The sequence below is a fragment of the Myotis lucifugus genome, unplaced genomic scaffold, assembly GCF_000147115.1.
Source record: "Myotis lucifugus unplaced genomic scaffold, Myoluc2.0 scaffold_1, whole genome shotgun sequence".
NCBI lineage: Eukaryota > Metazoa > Chordata > Mammalia > Chiroptera > Vespertilionidae > Myotis > Myotis lucifugus.
The window spans coordinates 22,334,959-22,356,057 of NW_005871049.1; the positions used below are offsets into that span (position 1 = coordinate 22,334,959).

Here is a 21,099-nt window from a genome sequence, read left to right on the forward strand (position 1 = left end):
TCCGAGCGGTAGCGGAAGCTCTTGCCACACTCACGCAGGGAAAGGGCCGCGGGGGGCGGCGGCGGTGCTGGGGCCGGGCCGGCGGGGACAGGGCGCGCTGGCCGCGGGGCGTCATCCGTGGTGGTGAGGCGTGAGGGCAGTGGCGGGCGGGGGCTCTCTGGAGCAGGGGAGACATGGAGGGCAGGTGAGGGGAGGCACCTCCCCGAAAGTGGTGGTTTTTATATTTTTTTAACTTTCTCATGTTGAAGCCAAAGCACTTTAATCCTCCTAGGCAGGGGTTCTCAACCTTGGCTGCCCATTAGAATCACCTGGGAATCTTTTTAAAATCCTGATTTCTGGGCCTCGTCCTCCGGAAATTCTGTTTCTTTGTTACTGATGTTGTGGCCCCGCCACGCCCAAGGCTAGGAAGGCTGGAGGCAGAGAACTAAGATGACACGTGGCTTCTCCAAGGACCTCTTCCGGTTTCTCAGGGAGAACTACGCTTGAGCCTGGGCATGAATTAGGAACCATATCCCAGCAGATGGCAGCGAAGTATTTAGCACCTGAGATTAAATACCAGGATGTAATCATTAATATTGTCCAAAGAATTTACTTTGCTTAGAGTGATTTTTTAAAAAATACATTGAAAAATAAACTACCTTTAAAATCATTTTATAAAACTTTAAAAATAATACGCTTTTTCTTTATATTAGAAAGTTAGAAATTTAGTAGTTTCATGTGACAATAAGTATTTTTATAAATATTTTTACAAGATTATATAAGCTGTTTACCTGCCAGTCCATTTCTTACTCCCAAACTCATCCATGATCATTGTTAATAGTTAGGATTCTTTTCCATACTATTTTTCCTGTGCACATAAAAGTGTTCACTTACATGTGTTCAGTAACCTGTTTTGATTTTTCATTTGAATATCCTGTAATATTAATCAACAGCCAAATTGTGCATAACTCTATGGTTATACAATTATGTATATTTAAAAACCATTATTCATGTCCCTTTAGCTTGTTTTCAATTTTGATGAGAAGCCTTGAATAAATGTTGTGGCATACTTACTTATTTTGGATAAAATCCTAGGTATGGAATCATTGAGCATATGGATATTAACTATCTTTATACTTAATGCTGAAGTGCCTTCCAGAAAAGTTTTTACAACATACACTACAATATGCATCATAAGAAAAGTTTTCACCTAAGTTTATTATTTAGGTACACTTATTCCCTCCACGTAAGATGCGATTTTGTTGGCGAAATTTTTCTTCTTCTTTTATCCTGTGCAAGTGTTTTATTGTCTCCTTTAAATATAATTCCACATATTGGTACAAGTAAAAAACAAAATGTCAAATAAAAACATTAATTGGAAATGTTTTCTTTAGTTTTTAACAGAAAACATTAAGAATTAAAAGAAGGAGGGATTATTTATATACAACTTTAAGATATTCTGTGGGTAAAAATAAAACTTCACATTTCCTTAATTATATAACTCTTATTTCTAGCATTAGGAAGAAACTAATACAGTTCTCTTAAGGAGATCCATTAGGTCACAGGAACTAAAAATAACATAAATCAAAGCTCTTCATGTTGAAAACAGGCTATGATAAATGTTAAGGCATTGCTATTTTACGTAACTTCAATGGCATTACATTTGCCCACTCATGAGTTCAATTATCTGCATTTTATATATATGTACTACTAGTATAGTCAAAGTTAGAGTAAACTTTGATAAAAACTTTGTGATGCAAGTTTCTTAGCCTTAAAATAAACATTTCTGATGCTTTTATTTCTTGACCTGGATTCAAATGTCAACTTTTCATTTTGTAACAGCATGTTCATGCAACCCCTAGGCAACTGGCTTGTTTTCTATTATGGAGAATGTATAAAGAATGTACCTTGTAAAATCTGATACAAACATTTTTTTTCCTGCATTACATATTATAATCTCTTTTTTCCTTCTATAATTGAAGGCCACAAATTTTTTCCTTTCTTTTTTTATTATTTTGCTGAGATTATTTTAATTTTTATATTTAACTAAATTTTCCTTTTAAAAAGCCAATTTTATATCTTTCAGATAAAGACATTTTTCCTATTAATTATAAGTGAATCTGGTTTGTTTCTGCTTTTCTTATTCGCTTTGTTTTAAATTTTGGAATGATATGTGTCTGGAGTTGGTAGGTGTTAGGTAAAACTCAGTGTTGTATGTTAAGTTATAAATAGTACAAACTCTGTAATTTTTTTTTCAGAGGGCTTATATTGCAAGTTTGAGCTCATATTTTCAAAAACGACAGCACATCTGTTCACAACATGGTTTACTGAATATTTTAAGCCCACTGTTGAGAAAAAAAGATTCCTTTCAAAATATGACTGCTCATTGACAATGCACTTGTTTACCCAAGAGCTCTGTTGGAGATGGACAACAAGATTAATGTTGTTTCTTTGCCTGCTAACATAGCATCCACTTTAGAGTCTTATTGTTTAAGAAATACATTTTTAAATCTTTATTATTGGGAGTATTACAGCTCTCTACCCTTTTTTCCCCATTGTCCCTCTCCATCAGGTTCCCACCCAGCCCCATGCCTTCACCACCCTATTTATATGCATAAAAATTCTTTGGTTAATCTCTTCCTGTTCCTCTTCCCCGCTTCCCTCTGAGATTCATCAGTCCATTCCATGTTTCCATGCCTCTGGTTCTATTTTATTCATCACTTTATTTTGTTCATTAGATTTCACATAGAAGTGAGATCATGTGATATTTGTCTTTCTCTGACTGGCTTATTTCATTTAGCCTAATAATCTCCAGGTCCCTTCATGCTATCTCAAAGGGTATAGATCTCTCTCTCTCTCTCTCTCTCTCTCTCTCTCTCTCTCTCTTCTATAGCTGCATAATATTCCATTGTGTAAATGTACCACAGATTTCTTTTTATCCATTCCTCTACTGTTGGGCACTTGGGCTGTTTCCAGGTCTTCGCTATTGTAAATAGCACTGCTCTGAACATAAGAGTACATATATTTATTCTGGTTGGCGTTTTGGGATTCTTAGGATATATTCCTAGAAGTGGGATCACAGGGTCAAATGGCAGTTCAACTTTTTTTGAGGAAACTCTACACTGTTTCCCATAGTGGCTTTATCCACAGTAGAACTTCTTTCAAAAGTTGAAATCAATCCTCTGAAATCCTACCACTGCTTTATCAACTAAGTTTATGTAATATTCTAAGATTGTTGTCATTTCAACAATCTTAATAGCACCTTCACCAGGAGTAGATTCTGTCTCAATAAACTACTTTCTTTGCTCATTCATGAGAAGCAACTCCTCATCAAAGTTTTATCATAAGATTGCAGCAATTCAGTCACATCTTCAGTTCTAATTCTAGTTTTCTTGCTATTTCCACCACACCTGCAGTTATGTCCTCCCCCGAGTCGAACCCCTCAAAGTCATCCATGAATGCTGAAATCAACTTCTTCTAAACTCCTTTAATGTTGAAATGTGGAAAACCACTAAGAAATACATTTTGTAAGGCTAAAGCTGCCACAGATAGTGACTCCTCTGATGGATCTGGGCAAAGTAAAGTGAAACTTTTTGAAAGTAATTCACCATTGTAGGTGCCATTAAAAACATTTACAATTTACAAGAAGATGTGTCCCAGCTGGTGCCCCAAGCCTCAGTGGGGTGGGAGAGGTGTCTCTCACCGAGCCGAGGTAGTACATCCTTCGGGTTAGAGCAGCTCCCTCCACGCCTACTCCTCAACCCCATCCTTCCCAACAAAGCTCCCAGCAGATTGGTGCATACAGCTCCCAGGGAGCTGAGAGGATGGCTAGGAGATGGGGAGGATGAGCCACCATGGTCCCCCTCCTCTTCCTTGCTCCCATAGGTGTGGAAGGACAAACCCTTGTGTGGAGGATTGTCTTTCAATAGATCTAGATCGCAGTGAAGGAGGTGCTCTGTCCTGGAGGAAACCTGACCAGAAACAGGTTGTCTACAATGGTTTAGCACTAGGTTCCCCAGGAACATGTGTTGTGTGATGGACAGGGGGCACGGGGTGGGAGGGTGGCTCCCTTTCCAGCTGGCCCTGTTTCCAGACTGAGGCACCCTCAGCATCAGACCCCTATCTGACCCCCTGCAGGGAACCAGCTATGGGGCCAACCCAGGCTTCAACAGTCCAGTCCAGAGTTCCTAACTGGCCCTACTTAGTCAGGCTCAATGAGCTGCTGCTGCTGCTGCTGCTGGACCAGCTGCCCTTCGAGCGACCACAGACCACATAGCCATCTGAGCTTGCTTTCTGGACTTCCTGTTCCAGCAAGTTTTAGCCAGTGTTCTTGGAATCACTGTGGTTGGTCACATCTAATACACCCCCCACGGCCAGTAGAGGATTTCCCCATACATGGTGATTTCAGCCCCTTGAGAGCCTTCTTAAGCCCCTGCCCTGGATATGAAACCAGTGGCTTCCAGTATATATGCCCCCTCCCTGACATTGTTCCAGTATTCTGAATACTTAGCCACAGTGGTCAATAATCCCCAAAATCTGTCCTTGGATTTCTTTCTCTGGAATCTCAGTCTGGAGTACACATAGCTAGCTACTCTTTCTTTTCGGATAGAGTTCACACTTCAAAATATCTTTTGGCCAGAACCTGAAGCGGATCACCTGACTCAGTGCCACAGGCCTGCTGATGGTCTTTGGAGAATGTCTGAGGAAAGTGGCCATGTTTACAGCTGTTGCAATTTCAACCACATGGTGCAGAATGGAAAATCAGAAGCCCATAGTCTGGTGACAAATGGAGTGTATGCCTGATTCTAGCATCCTTTGGGTGGTTTTACTAGAGTATCAGAACACCAGTGATGCTGTGCAACCCTGTCTGTGATGTTGGCTATGCTCTGACAGTATGGCAAGTCTCTTGCCGCCAAACAGAAGAGGAAATTTCATTAAGTTCACTTTTTTTGGAGAGGAGTACCTGGAGTATAAGAAGCAGGTGCCCACAGGCCTGCCTATAATAAAAGGGATCAAGGTGGAGCTATGACATGCCAGGGTAGAGGGGTCTCCCACTCCATGCAGCCTGAGACAAAGCAACCTCTGGTCGGCCACTCTGAAGAACAGATTTTCCTGATCATTTATATGCCACCATTTACTCTTCCGGAATATAACTCAAGACCAAATGGTCAGAAGGCTTTAGGACCGAAGGAACTCCTACCCCACCCCAACTTCTGGGAGCAATATATTCTCGGGCTGAGTCAAGATAGGACATGGATTAAAGATGGACAAGGAGTAATAACAGCAATATTCAGCAATGCCGCTCCAGTGTGTGACCTGGGGCAAGCCCAGGCCACATGCCATCCTTTGAGGCCAAAAGTGCGTTTAGGATACACTCTGGAGAGCTGGACTCACTACTCCGAATAAGGCTTTTTCAGCAGGAGGGTTATGTGGGCACCGGTGCTTTTTAGCATTAGAAATAAATTGAAAATCTGAAACCAAAAAAACACACAATGGCACAGCTTTAACCTCATTTCTGTCCTTAGTGCATGAGCATCTACATACTTTAAAGACACTTCCTTATAAGGCACTATGGCTCTTCATATATTTAATCATCTTTGAATAGTTTTTATAAATAGCAGTATAAATTCAAAGGAGAGTCTGTGTTTACAGCCCCACCTTTTAGTGGGCAGAAAGGAAGTATTGACACCCCGGGGATTTGGCTGAGCAGCTTTGTATTAGCCGGGCATCCCAGGCCAGGGAATCCATGGGCCTCTGCCCTTCTCCCAAGACAGGGTTATTGTGACAGGCATGTTAAAGATGTGTCATTTGTCCTTTATCCAAGCAATGCTTATTCAACACCTGCTCTGTGCAAGGCATTGTTAAACACTGAGAAATATTATTCTCCACTTACTTAGGATTTTATTCTTTTACCATAACATATAGTTTGTGTTTTGATTTAACTCTATTAACTATTGATTTTTATGTTTTGTTCTCAAAATTTCATCATCCCTAATGCCATTTCAAATTGTCTTCCAAACGGCTTTGAGCACACAGCTACAAAATTCAAGTCGACTCATGAAAGTCTTAAAAAGAGCAACTGACAGTCAGTCATAGTTTTTTCAAGATTAGGGTGAGTGGTTGGCTTTCTGAGAAACAAGACCTATAAAGACCCTTCTTTAATTCTCAACTAGACAGGAACTTGGTCTCACCCCGAGTCTTTCCATGCAGTTCTGCAGTGGTGCTGGGACCTGTAAATGTCAAGGCAGAGGAGCCCTGGCTGGAGTGCAGCCCTGATGCCACACCACACCTGGCTATGCCACATGGCTTTTGAAGAGCCACCTCCTTCACCTTTCCATACCTAGAACTCCCCATCTGTGGTATGTAGTCAATACCACATACTACCTCACAGGGGTGTTGTGAAGACTTAGAAGAATGTCAAATGTTTTTAATATTTAGATGACATTAATGGAATCTATACTGTGTAAGAATTACATGAAAATGGACATTAGGTAAACTGTACCAGACACCAGAAATGTGTTGTTCAAAAGAGCATTTTAATAACAGTATTAATTTATAGACTTCATGGCCTAATTAATTTTTTCATTATTACAGATACCAAAAAGGAAAAAAGAGAGAGAGAGAGAGAGAGAGAGAGAGAGAGAGAGAGAGGACTGCCCTTCCACAATCAAGGAGGAGCTCATCACAAAGATGATATCCTCAGAGGACACCTTCCCCCTCCAGTGCTAGAACCTATTCTCCCCCAGGAATGACATCTTCTACTGGTACCAGGGTGACTTAATGCTCATGAAAAAATTCATCAGACGAAATCTATGCTTGAGGAACGATCATCATCAGAGTATTTGCTGAACCCTAGTGACCTGCGCATAATTGTGCCCTGTGTGATGAGGTCTGCATAGCCTTCTTGGTGGGAGAAGGCATAGCTTGAGCGACGGGCCCGTGGCACCTCAGCCATCTCCTCAATTGGGACCTCTCCCACCTCTTCTGCTTTCTCCTCCTCCTTCTCTTCCTGCAGAGTAAAGGGGCAAGCAAGGGTCATCAAGATCTCACACTGTGCAGACTGCTCTTGGGTTACCTGCTCCCAGTGGCCACCATACATTGACCAGGCTCTTCCATACCCAAGTTGACCCAACTAGAGTCCTCGATGGGACCTGATTCTGGATCAACTGCCAAGTGCCTTAAGTGCCCTCGTATGTCAAATGAAAGAGAAATTAACCACAGGGTAGCCATGTCTCCAGCCTGTGTGACAAAACGTGGCAGGGCTGTGGCCATATCAGGTACACTATTCCAGTCAATTCTACAGCCCAGCAGCTTGTCCTTCTAGGTTTGTTACCTGAGACAGTTTAAGTCCCCCAGCATTTTTTCATTGTGGTAAAATAGACATGAAATGTCCCATTTTAACCATTTTTAAGAGTATAGCTCAATGGCATTAAGCACATTTAGTCACATTGTTATGCAACCATCAACTCCCATCCGTCTTCAGAACTTCATCTTCCCAAATTCAAGCTGTTCCCGTTCAACACTAATTCCCCCAGCACCTGCTCCTACTATCTACTTTCTGTTTCTATGAATCTGACTCATCTAGGGACCTCCTCCTATGAATGAAACCATACAGTATTGTCCTTTTGTGATTGACTTATGTTACTGAGCATAATATCCTCAAGGTTCATCCACATTGTAGCAGGGGTCAGAATTTCCTCCTTTTTAAAGACTGAATAATATTTCACTATGTGGATGAACCACACACTGTGTTTATCCATTCATCTATCGATGAACAGACACATTTGGGGGTGTTTTTAATCTTTTGCCTAAACCTTTTCCAGGTCATTTCTGTCATCTCAATCCCCAAGTCCTAGATAATTCGTGGTGGAAGTCTGACAAAGTCAGTGCTGGAACCAGGCTGGCCACCTCCACTCCAGGAAGTATGGTTTCCTTTCTGGGGTCCCAGAGCCCATTACTTGGCCTCCCATGAGGGCACTGGGTGTGCATCTGGGTCTCCAAACCCCTAACCCCAGCTCTATGTCTCCTTGGAGTCCCTGCTTCCAGCAATGTGCAGTGGGGACCCCAGCCACCCTCACCTTGAGACGTAGCTGCTTGAGGGCTTGGTAAATGACACGGAAGGCCAGTACAGGCAGGGTGTTTAGTGACACATTCAGCATGATCACCAGCAGGACGTAGGGGTGAGATATCACGTTTTGTTCAACAGCTGAAGGAGACAGGGCAGGGTCATGGCCTGCCTTAGGGTTTAGCCTCCCTAGAGCCTGCTCCAAACCCCCTCTTCCTGACACCCACCTCCTTCCTCACCCTTAACCCCCAGGGTGCCTTTGTGCAAATTCTCTTACAACACTGGTCCCACCCATCTCCAGGGCTGGCCCCCCTATCTCTTACTGGAAGGCTCACACATAAAAGGGAAGGTTGTGGGGGAGACTGTGAAGAGCCAGACGCTCTGGCTGGCCCTAGTTATGACTATGTAGAAGCAGAGGCTGAAGAAAATGGCCAGCACGCTCAGGATTGTCCAGTACTTGATGATGAGGATGACCTGAATGGGAAAAAGGAGGGTTAAACCAGGAGGGTCAGAATTCCAGGCAAGGCTATGTGGAGGAGGTTGAAGGGTGGCACCTGCTAAAGCCTCTCAGTGAGGGTCACCAAGTGATGAGACCTCCATGGTTGGTGTCCAAAGTCCCACTGGGAGTGGGGAGGGCAGCAGCCCTGCCTACCTCCATGGTGACTGATAGCAGGCCCGACAGGGACATGACAGTGGAAAAAGACTGATAGTCACTGATGGGCCCAATAATGTCATGGCTGATCCACAGGGTCATGAAGAAGTTGACCAGGGAGGTTCCTGTGCCATGGATAATGGCTTGGAAGAAGACCCAGTAGTTGAAGAGCTCATCCTTCTGGCCAGCAATGTACAGCTCAGGCAGCTCCAGGCTCTGCTCATCACTCACATCCTGGAGTGGGGGTGGGGTGGAGGAATTCTGGAGGTTGGTTTCCCAGGAACATGCATGCTTGACATGCCTGAACCATGCATGTGAGAATGGTGAGATGGTGAATTTTGTTACTGTTTTACCAGTTTAAAAACTTTAATTACTATTTTTTTTTAATATATTTTATTGATTTTTTACAGAGAGGAAAGGAGAGAGATAGAGAGTTAGAAACATCGATGAGAGAGAAACATCGATCAGCTGCCTCCTGCACATCTCCCACTGGGGATGTGCCCGCAACCCAGGTACATGCCCTTGACCGGAATCGAACCTGGGACCTTTCGGTCCGCAGGCCGACGCTCTATCCACTGAGCCAAACCGGTTTTGGCCAGTTTAAAAACTTTAAAAAGATGAAATGCTATGTCTCATTCTTCAGGTCACACCAGGAAGCCTCAAGTACTAATTGTTAGCCCTCTGTGGTTGGTAAAGAGCATAGGCATGAGGCACTTCCATCATCCTAAAGGTTCTACTGGACTGCCCTAATCTGGATTACGTAGCCAGACCCCTCTTAAAGAGGAGAACCATCTTTTCTGATCTCCTCCCCACTGTGGGATTGAGACTTGGGGGAGGTAGCTGGGCAAGAGAGCTTCATCCACTATCAGGTTGGGCTCTGGTGGGAACAGTAGTACTCTCCCAGTCCCATCCCCACCCTAGCCCAACCCCCCAGAGGAGGAGGTGGGGCAGAGACAGGAGCATCTCCAGGGAAGGAGGAAGCAAGTCCTTGGCCTGCTCACCTGTTCAAACAGTCCGATGTACAGAACCGGGAGGGTGGTGTACAGCAGGTTGAAGAGCGCCAGGAACCAGCCTTCATAAAGAGGCTAAGGGTGGGAAGGAATGGGAGAATGTGGTTAGTGATAAGCCTTCAGATGCCAAATGGCCAGAAACCGAAATGTTCTTTACCTGAGGAGACCCACTCAAGTTAGCTATGAACCTGGGAAGGATTCCTAGTGAGTTAGGAAGTTGCATTATAATCAACGGATGGATTAAGTTTGGAAAATAAAAGAGAGAAAAAGCAGAATCTAATTATTTTAAAATAGAATCATTGTGTGTTTAATATGAGAACTGCAAGTAAAGAGCTATAGGAGGAAATATGGCTAAAAAGTGTGGTTTTTGGTCATTTTAGATTTAGGGAGACATTGATGGGTAAAAAGGAGTTGGAAGAGACCCCAGCAGACAATGAGCTCAACCAACTCTCTTCCCAAAGCCTGAATCCAGTCCAGTTAAAGTCTATGGAGGAGAGAGGGCTTCTGTTCCAAAAACCATTTTTTAAAATGTGGACAAATAGGGGCCACATGCTAACCTGACAAGCTTAGAGAATGCCTGTGTGGCAGTCTTGCAAACTCAGAGATCTAACATAACCACAAAGGATGGTCTAAAATAAAAACTTTTAAAACTAAAAGCAGTTTATGGTGGGTAGTCATGTCCTAGACCTACATCTTCCCTGACAAAGGTCAATCTTTACCTTAACTGAACCTATAGTCTTTTTGCATGTATAGCACATCTTTGGAATGTCACAGTAATTTTCCACTTTGTGGAGACCACAAATCCCCCCATTGTTATTAATTTTTGACTGTTAACTATCCTGTACCCACCTATGTAAAAGATGTGTCTATCATTTTACTTTTCATTCAATTCCAGAGGTTTCCCTGCTTTGCTTTCTTTCATGCACCTCCCCAATTTATCACTAATAAATTTCATGTAACCCACTTGGATCTGCTCTTTTGATTGTTATATATAAAATGGGGTGCAAAACTGCCATTCTCTGGAGCATTTTCTTAATCTGCTGAAATTTTGCTTCCTAGCAATTGTCACAAAAATTCTCTACAGATTTGAATGTTTCTTACATTGACAAAATTTAAAAAAAAATATTTTATTGATTTTGAGAGAGTTAGGCAGAGAAACATTGATGTGAGAACAAAATATTGATTGGCTGTCCCCTGCATAACTCCCACCAGGGATCAAGCCCAAAATCTGAGCATATTCCCTGACACAGGAATTGAAACAGCAACCTTTCAGTGCATGGGACAACGCCCAACCAACTGAGCCACATTGACCCAGAACTCAAAAATCATTTTATGCGCATTCCGCAAGTAAGCAAAAAATAATGATCAAGAATTTTATAAGAATCAAGTTTCTCACTGCTGGAGAAGTGTCATAAATGAGTATCTGGAAAAGGGCTAAGCTGAGCCTTGTCTTGTAGGATTGGAATCAGAACTATCAGTGTGAACTCACATAATTTTTAATATACACAAGCTAGATGGGTAGACATATAAATAAACATAGACATATAAATAGACATAGAGATGCTTCTATCCATGGGCTAATATGTGTACATTTCCTAAATCTGTCTATTGAGAGGGTAATAGCACCCAGTGGCCCTAAGCACACACTGAGCACTTAGCTCTTAGTGTCTAACACTACCCTTCTCTGATGAAAAGAACCAGGTTTCCTTATTAGCCTGGAACCTCTTGTAGTGCCAAAAATGAAGTTATGCTCAGGGAATAAAACAGGCTGGGGACAATCGGAGCAATGAAATACACAATAAAAAATATCCAGGAGTCCAAACTGATAAAAATAAGTAATTTCATAAATAAGTGAGGGAGAAGGAATGGTTGGTTCTTCCTACAGAAGCAGTCCAATTAATAAGTATAGAAAGACAGAATGATGTCCTCAGTAAGACCAGGAAAAAAAAGATGCCAACCCTCACCATCTCGCTGGGAGTTTCAGCCAGAGAAATTAGGTAAGAAAAGGAAATAAAATGCATCCAAATTGGAGGGGAAGAAAGGGAAAACACTATATTTGCAGATGACATGCAGGAACTCCCCAGGGATCCTCCAGAAATCTCCTAGAGTCAATAAAAAGAATTTAGCAAAAAACCCCATCTGTTTCTACACACCAGCAATAAGCTATCTCAAAAGGGAATTAAGAAAACAAATTCCATGCACAGCAGCATCTAAATGAATAAAATATTTGGAAACAAAAAAGTAAAACAAACAATTATACTTATTCAAGGGTGCCCTCTGGTAAAGCTCTCTCTCAAATGCCTGGATAACAATGACAGCAGCTTATTCTCTATCACAGCCATCTATTTTCAAACAATTTCCTGATACTCATGGGAAATCATCTTCCTAGGACTCTTCTCAGGCTCTAGGAGGCACACTTATTCTTCACCACAACACTGTCAAGAGTGTCTTAAAGTTAGGACCCAGACCCCATAGTCTTATCTTCTCTGGGGTTCAAGCTTTCCCTCTTTCCCCTAGAAAGATTTACCCTTTGGAGCATGTGCTGTCCTGCGTGCCTTCAGAGCTCAAATCTGTCAAATATCCCTGAAAATGTCAGGCTCAAAGCTGACTGAGCAGAAACCATCCCCTCCCTTTATCTATACTCTATACCTCTATGAATGCCATAGAAATTATTGATTGGCCCTGCGACCTCAGGCAAGCCCTGCCCCATGAGGACCCTAGAGTGGAGTAGGTAGTGCCCACCACCCTTCTGCAGGCCATGGGAAGGGCACAGAACCCCAACACAGAGAATCCCCAAAGGGCTGTTGCCTGCAGTGCACCTGAGAAGTGAAGCCACTGTAGAAAGCGAACCAGATCTGAACCATCATGATGGCCAGCGTCTTGTAAATGAAGTAGCGTAGGAACTTGCACACTCGCATGTAGGACCAGCGCCCGTGCACCAGCAGCAGTCGCCTCAGGAAGCGGAACTGGGCCAGCATGTAGTCACTGTTCTGCACCGCCTGCATGCCCTCCTGGCCCGCCAGCCCTACACCGATGTCCGCAGCTGCAGGGGCATATGCAGCATGTTGGCCCTGGGCCACCCCCAGCCCACCACATGCCTTCCCCCCAGAACCAGTGCCCACCACTCACTCTTGATCATGTTGACATCGTTGGCACCATCCCCGATGGCCAGGGTCACCGCATTCTTGTATTTCTTGACCAGTGCCACAATCAAAGCCTTCTGCTTGGGTGTCACCCGGCAGCAGATGACTGCTTTGCACCTACAGGCCAGTTCCACGAAGGTCCGTTCCCGCCACACCTCCGGACTCTGGGGGGTGTTGGAGTCCTTATTCTGCAGCACCGGCGCTGCTACACTCTTCATCAGCTGGTCCTGGTTAGCAAGGGAGGGTGGGGGCGAGGGGGCACATCACTCTGCCTTCACCTCTCCCCTTAATGAACGTCCCCAACTGGCCTCAGCTCCCTCCTGGCCTTCTGCCCCAAACCCCAGTGTGGACTTGACCACATGGGCTCCAGTTCATTTGAAAACCATCTCCTAGCGTGGCTTTCATTTTGGCTTTTCCAACAGTCTACCCCCACCCCGCCTTCCCAGTTCCCTCCCCCATGTTAGGGACCCCAGTCAAGCCTGAGTTGATACTGACCAGAAATTCTCCACTAACGATCATGGCAGCCATCTCGACCTGAGGCAGGTTGTTCTTGGTCTCCTGGTAGGCTCCAAGGATTGCACTGCAGGGACCCAGTTGGGGCTCAGCCATGCCCAGGAACAAGCTTCCTTCCATCCTCCACCTCCAGCTGTGCCTCAGTTTCCCCTTCTGGGAGTCCAGCCAGGTGGAGGCTGAGGACACTCTGCTGATCCCCAGGGCCACACCTAGGTGGCCATGGGTGTTCACTATCCCCCACCCTAACCTTGCCCCCAACCAATTCACCTGCCCCCACCCCCAACTCCTTACATTATCTGCTCCTCATCCAGAATGTGCATGTCCTCAGACAGCAGCTGGCAAGCATAGCCAATGTTCACCGCCGTCTCTGCAAACCAGCCCAGCTCAGCCCCCTGCCTGGGGCCATGCCCAGGCACTCAGCCCACTCCTGGCTATGGCAACTGGTTCAGAGAAGGGTGCAACCCAGGCTGGCCAATGAGAGCTTGCCCTGAGATTTTGGCCTGCAGCTCTGAGCAAAGGGGCCTGCACTCTGGCTATCTGGGGCAGGGGCCAAGGGATCATTAGACTTATCAGGCTAGGGCCCATGGGCACTTTTAGGAACCCACCAAAAGAACTTACTTTAAAATCTGAATAAAACTATGTTTTCCAGCCTTGACATTCGTCTTTATAACAACGCCGCTGTAAAACGTCATTTTAAATATTTTGTGTGTATGTGCCTCCCACCCACAGAAGCACTAATTCAGAACCTACTGGCACCCACCTGAGGGAGGTGCCAGCAGTTTTAATCATCCCATCTTCCTTTCCCCAGGACAAGGTGGGGGGCAGGACTGAACCCAGACCAGTGGGATAGGTTGATGGTATAGTACTTGGGGCATCTATAAGTCCTTTCTCCCACATCAATGGCCACCCTAGGACCTACCTTGCTTGTCCCCTGTGAGTACCCATATTTTGATGTTCCCTTTCTTGAGACACTGGATAGTTTCAGGAACACCATCCTGAAGCCTGTCTTCAATGGCTGTGATTCCCAGCAGCTGGATGGGGAGTGAGCAGGAATAGACTGACTGAGCAGGGACCCAGTTAACCCCAGCACAAGTGGGAGATCCATGGTCCCATAGCCAGGGTGCTGGAGCCCCCTCACTTCTTGTGCCATGCTCACCTGGAGGTCCTGCTCTATCTCCTCGTACACCTGGTGGAGGGCTTGGGCTCGGTTCTCAAGAAGGATCTTGGCTTCCTGGTGCCGCTGGTTCCACTCTTTGTACTGGTCCTCTTCCACCTTTTTGTAGGCCAGGCACAGTGTGCGCAGGGTCTCCTCAGCAAAGGACTGGGGGCCGGGCGGGCAGACAGGTGCCACCCTGTCACCTCTGCCTCCCTCTGCTTCTTTCAGCCCCTTCTCCCTGTGCCTAGGCTCCCTGAACCTTGATTGCACTTCCCCAGTTCTTAGAGACTAGTTACCTGCCCTGGACTCCTGCTCCTGACAGAGCTGGGCACTCTGAGAAGTCCTGAATGAGACACCAAGAACACTCTTTGCACAAACCCTGATCCCTGTGCTGGGTGATGCTGAGGATTCAGCAAAGCCCTTGGGCAATCTCAAAGGGTCAGAGCTGGGCCATAGAGCAGTAACCTGGCATAACATGTCAGCCCCATGTTAGGGTCAGGCAGGAAAGTCTCTCTGGAGGTAGCAGAGCCCTGAGGATCAAAAGATCCTGAGTAACAGAGTGGAGGAAGACATCCAAGCAGAGGGAACAGTGTGTGCAAAGTTCCTGGGGCATCGCATGAGCATGGGGAAAATTGGGGTCCTGGGGAATGCCCTGTGGGCAAGGAGAGTTAGTCTAGAGAGGGCAGCAGGACACAGCTTCAAAAGGTTAGCTGAGACATTTGGGGTTCACTCATGGAGACAAAAGATTTGGGGCAGAGTGTGTCTCAGAACCCACACCTGACTAGAAAAGGTTTGAGGGGGCTGGGAGCATCCAGGGCCAAAGCCTAACCAGAGAGGGTCACTTGTGTCACTTAGAAAAAATGCTCCCTCTGTGAAGGGTTAAGGGCATAGCCTGGCCAACTGTATATGACTAGTCTGTGTACCTGAGGCCATTTCTCTGCACACCTTCCCTTTTCTTTACCCCCTCTACCCAGCCTCCCTCCCTTCTCACAGGACTCACAGTTAAGGCCTCTTCTGTAGCTGCTTTCACGATCTGCTTTTTCCTATACATGTCTTTCTTATGCAGGCGTTCAAAAAGGACAGTGTCTGCGCCTTTGGTGTAGAGGTAGATGGAGCCCTCGGGGTTTCGGACTGTGGAAGGAGAGGCCTGGCTACCCATAAGTGCTCCCCTTCCTGCCAATCTCCAACCCTGGGCCGAGGGCGCTCACCCAGAACGGACATCCGCTTTCGGATGCTATTGAAGTCCATCAAGGCCAGGACCTGGTATACCCGCTGCTCCCCCAGCTCCTTCACCGTGATGCTGTCCTGGGTGCGTGCCAGGAACACATAGCCATAATTCCGGGCCGCTGTGACCAGTGCCTCCTCATCAGGGGATGCTGCCTGGTAGAGTAGCTGATCTGGCAGGGGAGGGGCCATGGGATGGGATGTGGGAGGGGAACATTTGCTGAGGACATGCTGTCTTTTTTGGGAACCTACCACCCATCTCCAATGGACACAGTTGGTGCTCACCAGATATAAGACAATGGTCTCCTGGGCCAGTACAACCTCTAAGCCAAGTAAAAGAAAGTGGGCACTTAGGCCCTTGGGACCTCCTCTTCCCAGCTCAGCAACAGATCTCCAGCCTCATGCCTGACCACCCTCTAAGGTGGGTAACAGGAGCCCTGGGGGTTGGGATGGACAACCTCGAAGGCCAGACCACCACCTCAGAAGCTCCAGGGCCCATGAAGCCAGCAAAGCACTCACTGTCTTTCTCCTCCACCATCACTGTGTGGCAGATGGCCAGGAGACGCCAGAACTCCCGCACCACGTTGTCCTTGTTGGCGTGCACAATACTCAGGAGCTTCGAGTTTCTGAACAGCAGCTTCTGATCGGCAAATGAATTGCAGAGGGAGGGGTTCTCCTCACATATATTCTCCTCTTCTGGGCTGTAGACAATGCCATTGATGCAGCACTTCTTGAAGGTCATGATGTTCTGTGTGAGCGTGCCAGTCTTGTCCGAGAAGATGTACCCCACCTGGCCCAGCTGGACATTGAGACTGGTGCTACGGGCTTTGGCAGGCAAGTCCTGGGGAGCATAGTACATCTCCACGTCCCAGTCAATGAAGATACTGTTCCCCAGGTAGATGAATTCAGCTCTGCAAACACATGCTGGGTCACACCCTGTCCCGTTGCCTACCTGAGCTTCCACTTCCCTCTCGCTGAGTAGTACCCCGGACTCACGTGATGAACATGGCCATGGGCATCATGACACTGAGCAGAATGACGAAGCTCACGAGTATGAAGATAGACTCGGTGGTCAGACTATGCATGTGCATCCTAAGCATATAATAGTGCTTTGTCTTGAATTCTGTCACCTTGCTCCAGAAGCCCAAGGTCAAGGCCATAGAGATCAGCACCACGAATATGCAAATCTGCTCAGCAAAGGGAGACAGTAGAGCCTGGGGGGAGCCCAAGGCAGCACGGACACACCACAGTGTAAAAGACAAACAGGAGGGGAAGCACCCCCACCCATCAGGATGGGGGAGGAGGGCTGAGAAGAGGTGGCTGGCAGTCCTAGGGGGAGGGAACTTGCAGGGGTTTTGCTGAGTTCTATGGCTGCTATTATAAAAATTATTACAGTGACTTATTTAAAAAGACAGTTGATTAGGCAAAAAGTTAAGAATTGTTAAATAAATGTCCACGGAGGGTAGGTGAACATTTTATTGTCTCCTGTAGGTTTGAAAATTTCAGAATTGAGGAATTTTTTAAAGATTTTGATTACAAGAATATTTTCTGGCCCACAGACCTCTGTTTGTAGGATCAGGCTGCACACATTTTGCAGAGGAAGGAAACTGAGGCCTGAAAAATGACAGCCTTTGTCTATGGGAAGGGCCCCTTCCCTTCCCTCTTTCGTGTCCCTCAACCCCCACCCCAGGGCAGGGGCTCTGTGAAGCTCACCATGATTACCAGCTTGTTCATCAGACGGTCTATCTTGGTCCTCTTCAGATGGATCTTGCCACAGTTCCTCATGATCTTTGTGTCAAAACCTGCATGGTTTGCATCCATCCATCTGTCCACCTGCCTGTCCATCCACCTCATCCTCCATCCCTCTGTCACCCCACCCCTCTACCCATCCATCCACCTACCTGACTAGCCACCCATCCAAGGGGGATGGCTCAATATGCTTATTTCCAGTTTTAGAACCCAAGGCTCCATAGAAGCTGTGCCAAGAGCCCCACATCTTGTGGCAACAGACACTCAGCAGGCAACAACTTGAGGGTTCTCACCCACCCCCACCAGGGCAGCTCATGCTGCAGGGGCCCTAGAGTGGTCATACCAGCATAGATGACCATTCCATAGCAGGTGTCTGTGTTTCGAATCTTGCAGCCACGTAAAAGAATGTTGCCACTGTCCAGGGAGTATTTCTTGCCCTCCCATTCCAGGTGCCCAGTAAAGTAGTGCATCCGACTGTTGGGTTCCTCACACACCACCTTGCCTGTGAGTAACAGAGCAATCAAGGAGCTGAGAGGCATGCCTGGGGTAGGGCCATGCTTCTCCAATGCAGGGTAGAGCAGGATGTGGGGAACACTTCCCATCACTTTCTGGCTCCAGCCATCCTCACAATGCCCAAAACTTGTCCCATTGGTACCTCAATCCTCCTGCCATAAATCCTCCTCTTCTGGATGCTCCAAAAGCTGGTTCTATTAAGCCTCAGGGCCTTTGTGCATGCTGTTCCCTGTGCCAGGACTTGCACCTCATCAAGAAAACCCTTTCTTCTGATCCTTCAGGTCCCCCCCACGCCCACCTCCATTAATCCCCCTTCCTCCTGGTTACAATCCTGAGAGTCACTAGACATGTACTCCTGCCAGTGGTGTCTCGAATACCTGTGAGTTCCAGCCTCATCTCCATCATCCTGGGGACTTTGGGAACCAGACCAGCATCTGGCAGACAGTGCCTAGCTCTCCATGTAAGCTAGGCTTTTCCTCAGATATCATGAAAACAAATGCAGCCAGTGCTTGAATATCAGGAACAAAAGGGTTGTGGTTCAAGAGAAAAGATTCTGCTCCAGCACCAATTAAAGTAACTGGTTTTTGCAACAAGACAGGAAAAAAAATGTGTCCCCTTGCTGGGCCTTGGGCCACTTGTAACCCACAGGTGTGAAATGTCTCACTTTCCAGGTGGGAAATAAAAACATACTGCAATGGGTGAGTCAGTTCCCTATCTCTGTACACACAACATGCTGCCTTTTTGATTAAACAACCAAAAACATTTAATGTGATCAATGTTAAAAAAAAAAGCCTGATAAAAGAGTGTTGCATGTTTTGTAACAATAACAGAAAACACCCCAACTGTTACATGGATTCAAAGGACATGAAACAGGCCTGGATAAGCTGGTCTGTTAAAAGCTATTTCACCTCCCTCCAGCAGACGCCATTGCCATTCCCCAAAAGCCAGTGAGATGGGGAAATTTCATGCCCACTGTACAGAGGGGCAGACAAAGGCCCAGATGGGTGGATGGTGGATGAACTACCACCTCTTACCTTGGAAGGAAGCCATACTCTTTAGAGTGGTCAGCTCATGATGCGTGACTAACAGGGCCTGCTTATACTTCAAGTTGGTCTCCCTGATGATGAGAAGGGGAGTGAGATAAGAGGTAGGAACAGATAGGACCCAGGCAAGACATCTCCAGCCCTTTTCAAAAGTCACTCAAACATTTTCACTGAGCCCCTACTATGCATGCCAGCTGCCCACGAGGAGTCTGAGGCCCAGAGAAAGAAAGCCTTGCCCAAAATCACACAGGGCATTTTCAAAATGGCTGAAGCCAGACTCCAGGCCTTCTTTTGGGCAGGTATACCTGGAGCACAGTAAGGCTTCTAGAAATGTTGGTGCAAAGATGGGTCCCTTCACCCGATTTAATGTTATTGCCCCCTGCCAGCTTGCAAGTGCCCCCAAATGCTCCCAGAATGAATGACCTAAATATCCCAGTGGGCTTGGGGAGCCACATTTTGTGGCTGTTGGGGAATGAGGAAGGCCTTTCTGGCTCCCAGGCCCCCAAATGCTTACTGATAACCCACATCTCACCCGTCGATGTCAGCTGTTTCCACATAACACAAGCTGCTGGGCTCCGTGCTGGACAGCAAGACCATATCGGCCTGGGGTGGGGAAGGTAGGGATGGGAGGAAGGAAATAGCATTGCAGGAGTGGAGAGGAGGAAGACAAGTGGGAAGGCAGGCCCTCCCACCCCCACACTAGAAGTGGGAAGTTCTGGGCTGGCTGACAGCTCACCGGGACAATGTTTGTGTCATGCAGACGGACCAGGTCCCCCACATGCAGGTCCTTCCACTTTTTATGCAGAAACCTATGGGGGGGGGTGGCAGGTGTAAGAGAGGGCCCCAAACAGACCCATCTTTGAAACCCTTGGCCCTCTTGCCATCCTGAAGCAGAAAGAACCTCAGGAGGTTGGGGCTATAGATGCCTTCATGGTGCTTTGCTTCCCTGTGTGCCCACCTACAGGTTTTTGGGGTAGGGGGTTCTTAGTCCACACAAGAAGTCCAACCTTCCCTAACCTTGCCCCTACCCCCAGTTCTTTGTCCAAGTCTCTTCAGAACTTCTCTGCCTCCCTTTTCCGCTGAACTTTTAGGCCTGCAAGGGTTAACAATCAGGTCCTCAGCCTCTGTCCTCATCACAAGACACATCCCAGGCCTGGTAGACAGCAGGCATCTAATAAATAATGGCTGGGTCCCTGTCACACATCAGATTCAACCAAGATGTCTGGGGGGCATGGAGGGTTCTGGGCACTCCTCCCTGATATGCACACACACACACACACACACACACACTTGTGCTGGAGTTCCCTTCCTCAGGATGAACTCCCCAACACAGCACTAGAGGCCTCACCTCTCCCCCACCAGCATCTCGCAGGGCCTGTTGTTGATGGTGCTGTCACTCTTATGTCGCCCCTGAGTCAATAGGGATGGGTTAGAGGGGTGGCCCTGTCACAGCCTTGTGCCTTGCCCCCACCCATTCTGCCCCCACACCACCCTGGTGAAGGGCCTAGTTGCAGAGCAGTTCCAGCTCATATACGTGGCTCCTATAGTGAGCCCGCACCAGCCACATCTGTCCAGGGACCCTGGTGGGGGAAGTGGGAACTGCTGGGACAATAGCTATTGGCAGCAAGGGCCAAAGGGCCATGTTGTGCGTGCACCTATCCCTTGTGGAAGCAAGACAAAGACCCTGCCTGCCCCCAATGCCCTCCCCAGCAGTTCCGTGTCTCTACTTACGATGTCATCCACCAGGTCTCGTATGGCCCGGATGAGGAGGAGGCAGACGAGTGGGGCAAAGAGGGTGAACCAGGGCATCGTGGAGATTTCAGGAAAGGCACCCTGACAGACACGGTGGTTCACACTGACCCACCACTCCTGACACTCCCCACAACTGCCTCCCCCTGCCTTCCCATCCAGACCCTCAACCTGGCATCCTGTGTCCCACCTGCCACCACCACCTGGGCTCAGGGCCAGCCACCTCCCCCCACAAATCTTGAGACAATGGCCTATTATTCCACACCCTGCCCAGAACTCCCCCCCCCCCCCCGCCCCAGCAAA

At 47.0% G+C, this 21,099-nt stretch overlaps 2 protein-coding genes and 1 pseudogene across 2 annotated transcripts in view; 1 reads left to right on the forward strand and 2 right to left on the reverse strand.

Moving 5' to 3' along the window:
* LOC102433617 (flt3-interacting zinc finger protein 1) overlaps positions 1 to 115 on the reverse strand; it is a 1,520-nt gene extending 1,405 nt beyond the window's left edge. Inside the window, 1 exon segment of the mRNA XM_023752846.1 lies at positions 35 to 115. Coding sequence (XP_023608614.1) covers positions 35 to 115 — 81 coding nt within the window.
* A 4,078-nt stretch (positions 116 to 4,193) lies between these two features.
* Positions 4,194 to 5,008, forward strand: LOC102433923 (annotated as a pseudogene).
* Positions 5,009 to 6,628: 1,620 nt separating this feature from the next.
* The window catches only part of LOC102434232 (phospholipid-transporting ATPase IK-like), a 24,056-nt gene continuing 9,585 nt past the window's right edge, over positions 6,629 to 21,099 (reverse strand). Inside the window, exons 4-25 of the mRNA XM_023752851.1 lie at positions 20,779 to 20,880; positions 20,396 to 20,457; positions 19,784 to 19,856; positions 19,580 to 19,650; positions 19,039 to 19,121; positions 17,835 to 17,993; positions 17,456 to 17,544; positions 16,739 to 16,929; positions 16,262 to 16,653; positions 15,727 to 15,915; positions 15,519 to 15,649; positions 14,519 to 14,683; positions 14,282 to 14,393; positions 13,654 to 13,729; positions 13,345 to 13,429; positions 12,836 to 13,076; positions 12,526 to 12,749; positions 9,698 to 9,781; positions 8,697 to 8,930; positions 8,380 to 8,518; positions 8,058 to 8,185; positions 6,629 to 6,988 (exon numbers count right to left, since the gene is read on the reverse strand). Of these exons, the coding sequence (XP_023608619.1) occupies positions 6,779 to 6,988; positions 8,058 to 8,185; positions 8,380 to 8,518; positions 8,697 to 8,930; positions 9,698 to 9,781; positions 12,526 to 12,749; positions 12,836 to 13,076; positions 13,345 to 13,429; positions 13,654 to 13,729; positions 14,282 to 14,393; positions 14,519 to 14,683; positions 15,519 to 15,649; positions 15,727 to 15,915; positions 16,262 to 16,653; positions 16,739 to 16,929; positions 17,456 to 17,544; positions 17,835 to 17,993; positions 19,039 to 19,121; positions 19,580 to 19,650; positions 19,784 to 19,856; positions 20,396 to 20,457; positions 20,779 to 20,880 (3,240 nt within the window). The 3' untranslated portion in view covers positions 6,629 to 6,778. The remainder of the gene's footprint in view (positions 6,989 to 8,057; positions 8,186 to 8,379; positions 8,519 to 8,696; positions 8,931 to 9,697; positions 9,782 to 12,525; positions 12,750 to 12,835; positions 13,077 to 13,344; positions 13,430 to 13,653; positions 13,730 to 14,281; positions 14,394 to 14,518; positions 14,684 to 15,518; positions 15,650 to 15,726; positions 15,916 to 16,261; positions 16,654 to 16,738; positions 16,930 to 17,455; positions 17,545 to 17,834; positions 17,994 to 19,038; positions 19,122 to 19,579; positions 19,651 to 19,783; positions 19,857 to 20,395; positions 20,458 to 20,778; positions 20,881 to 21,099) is intronic.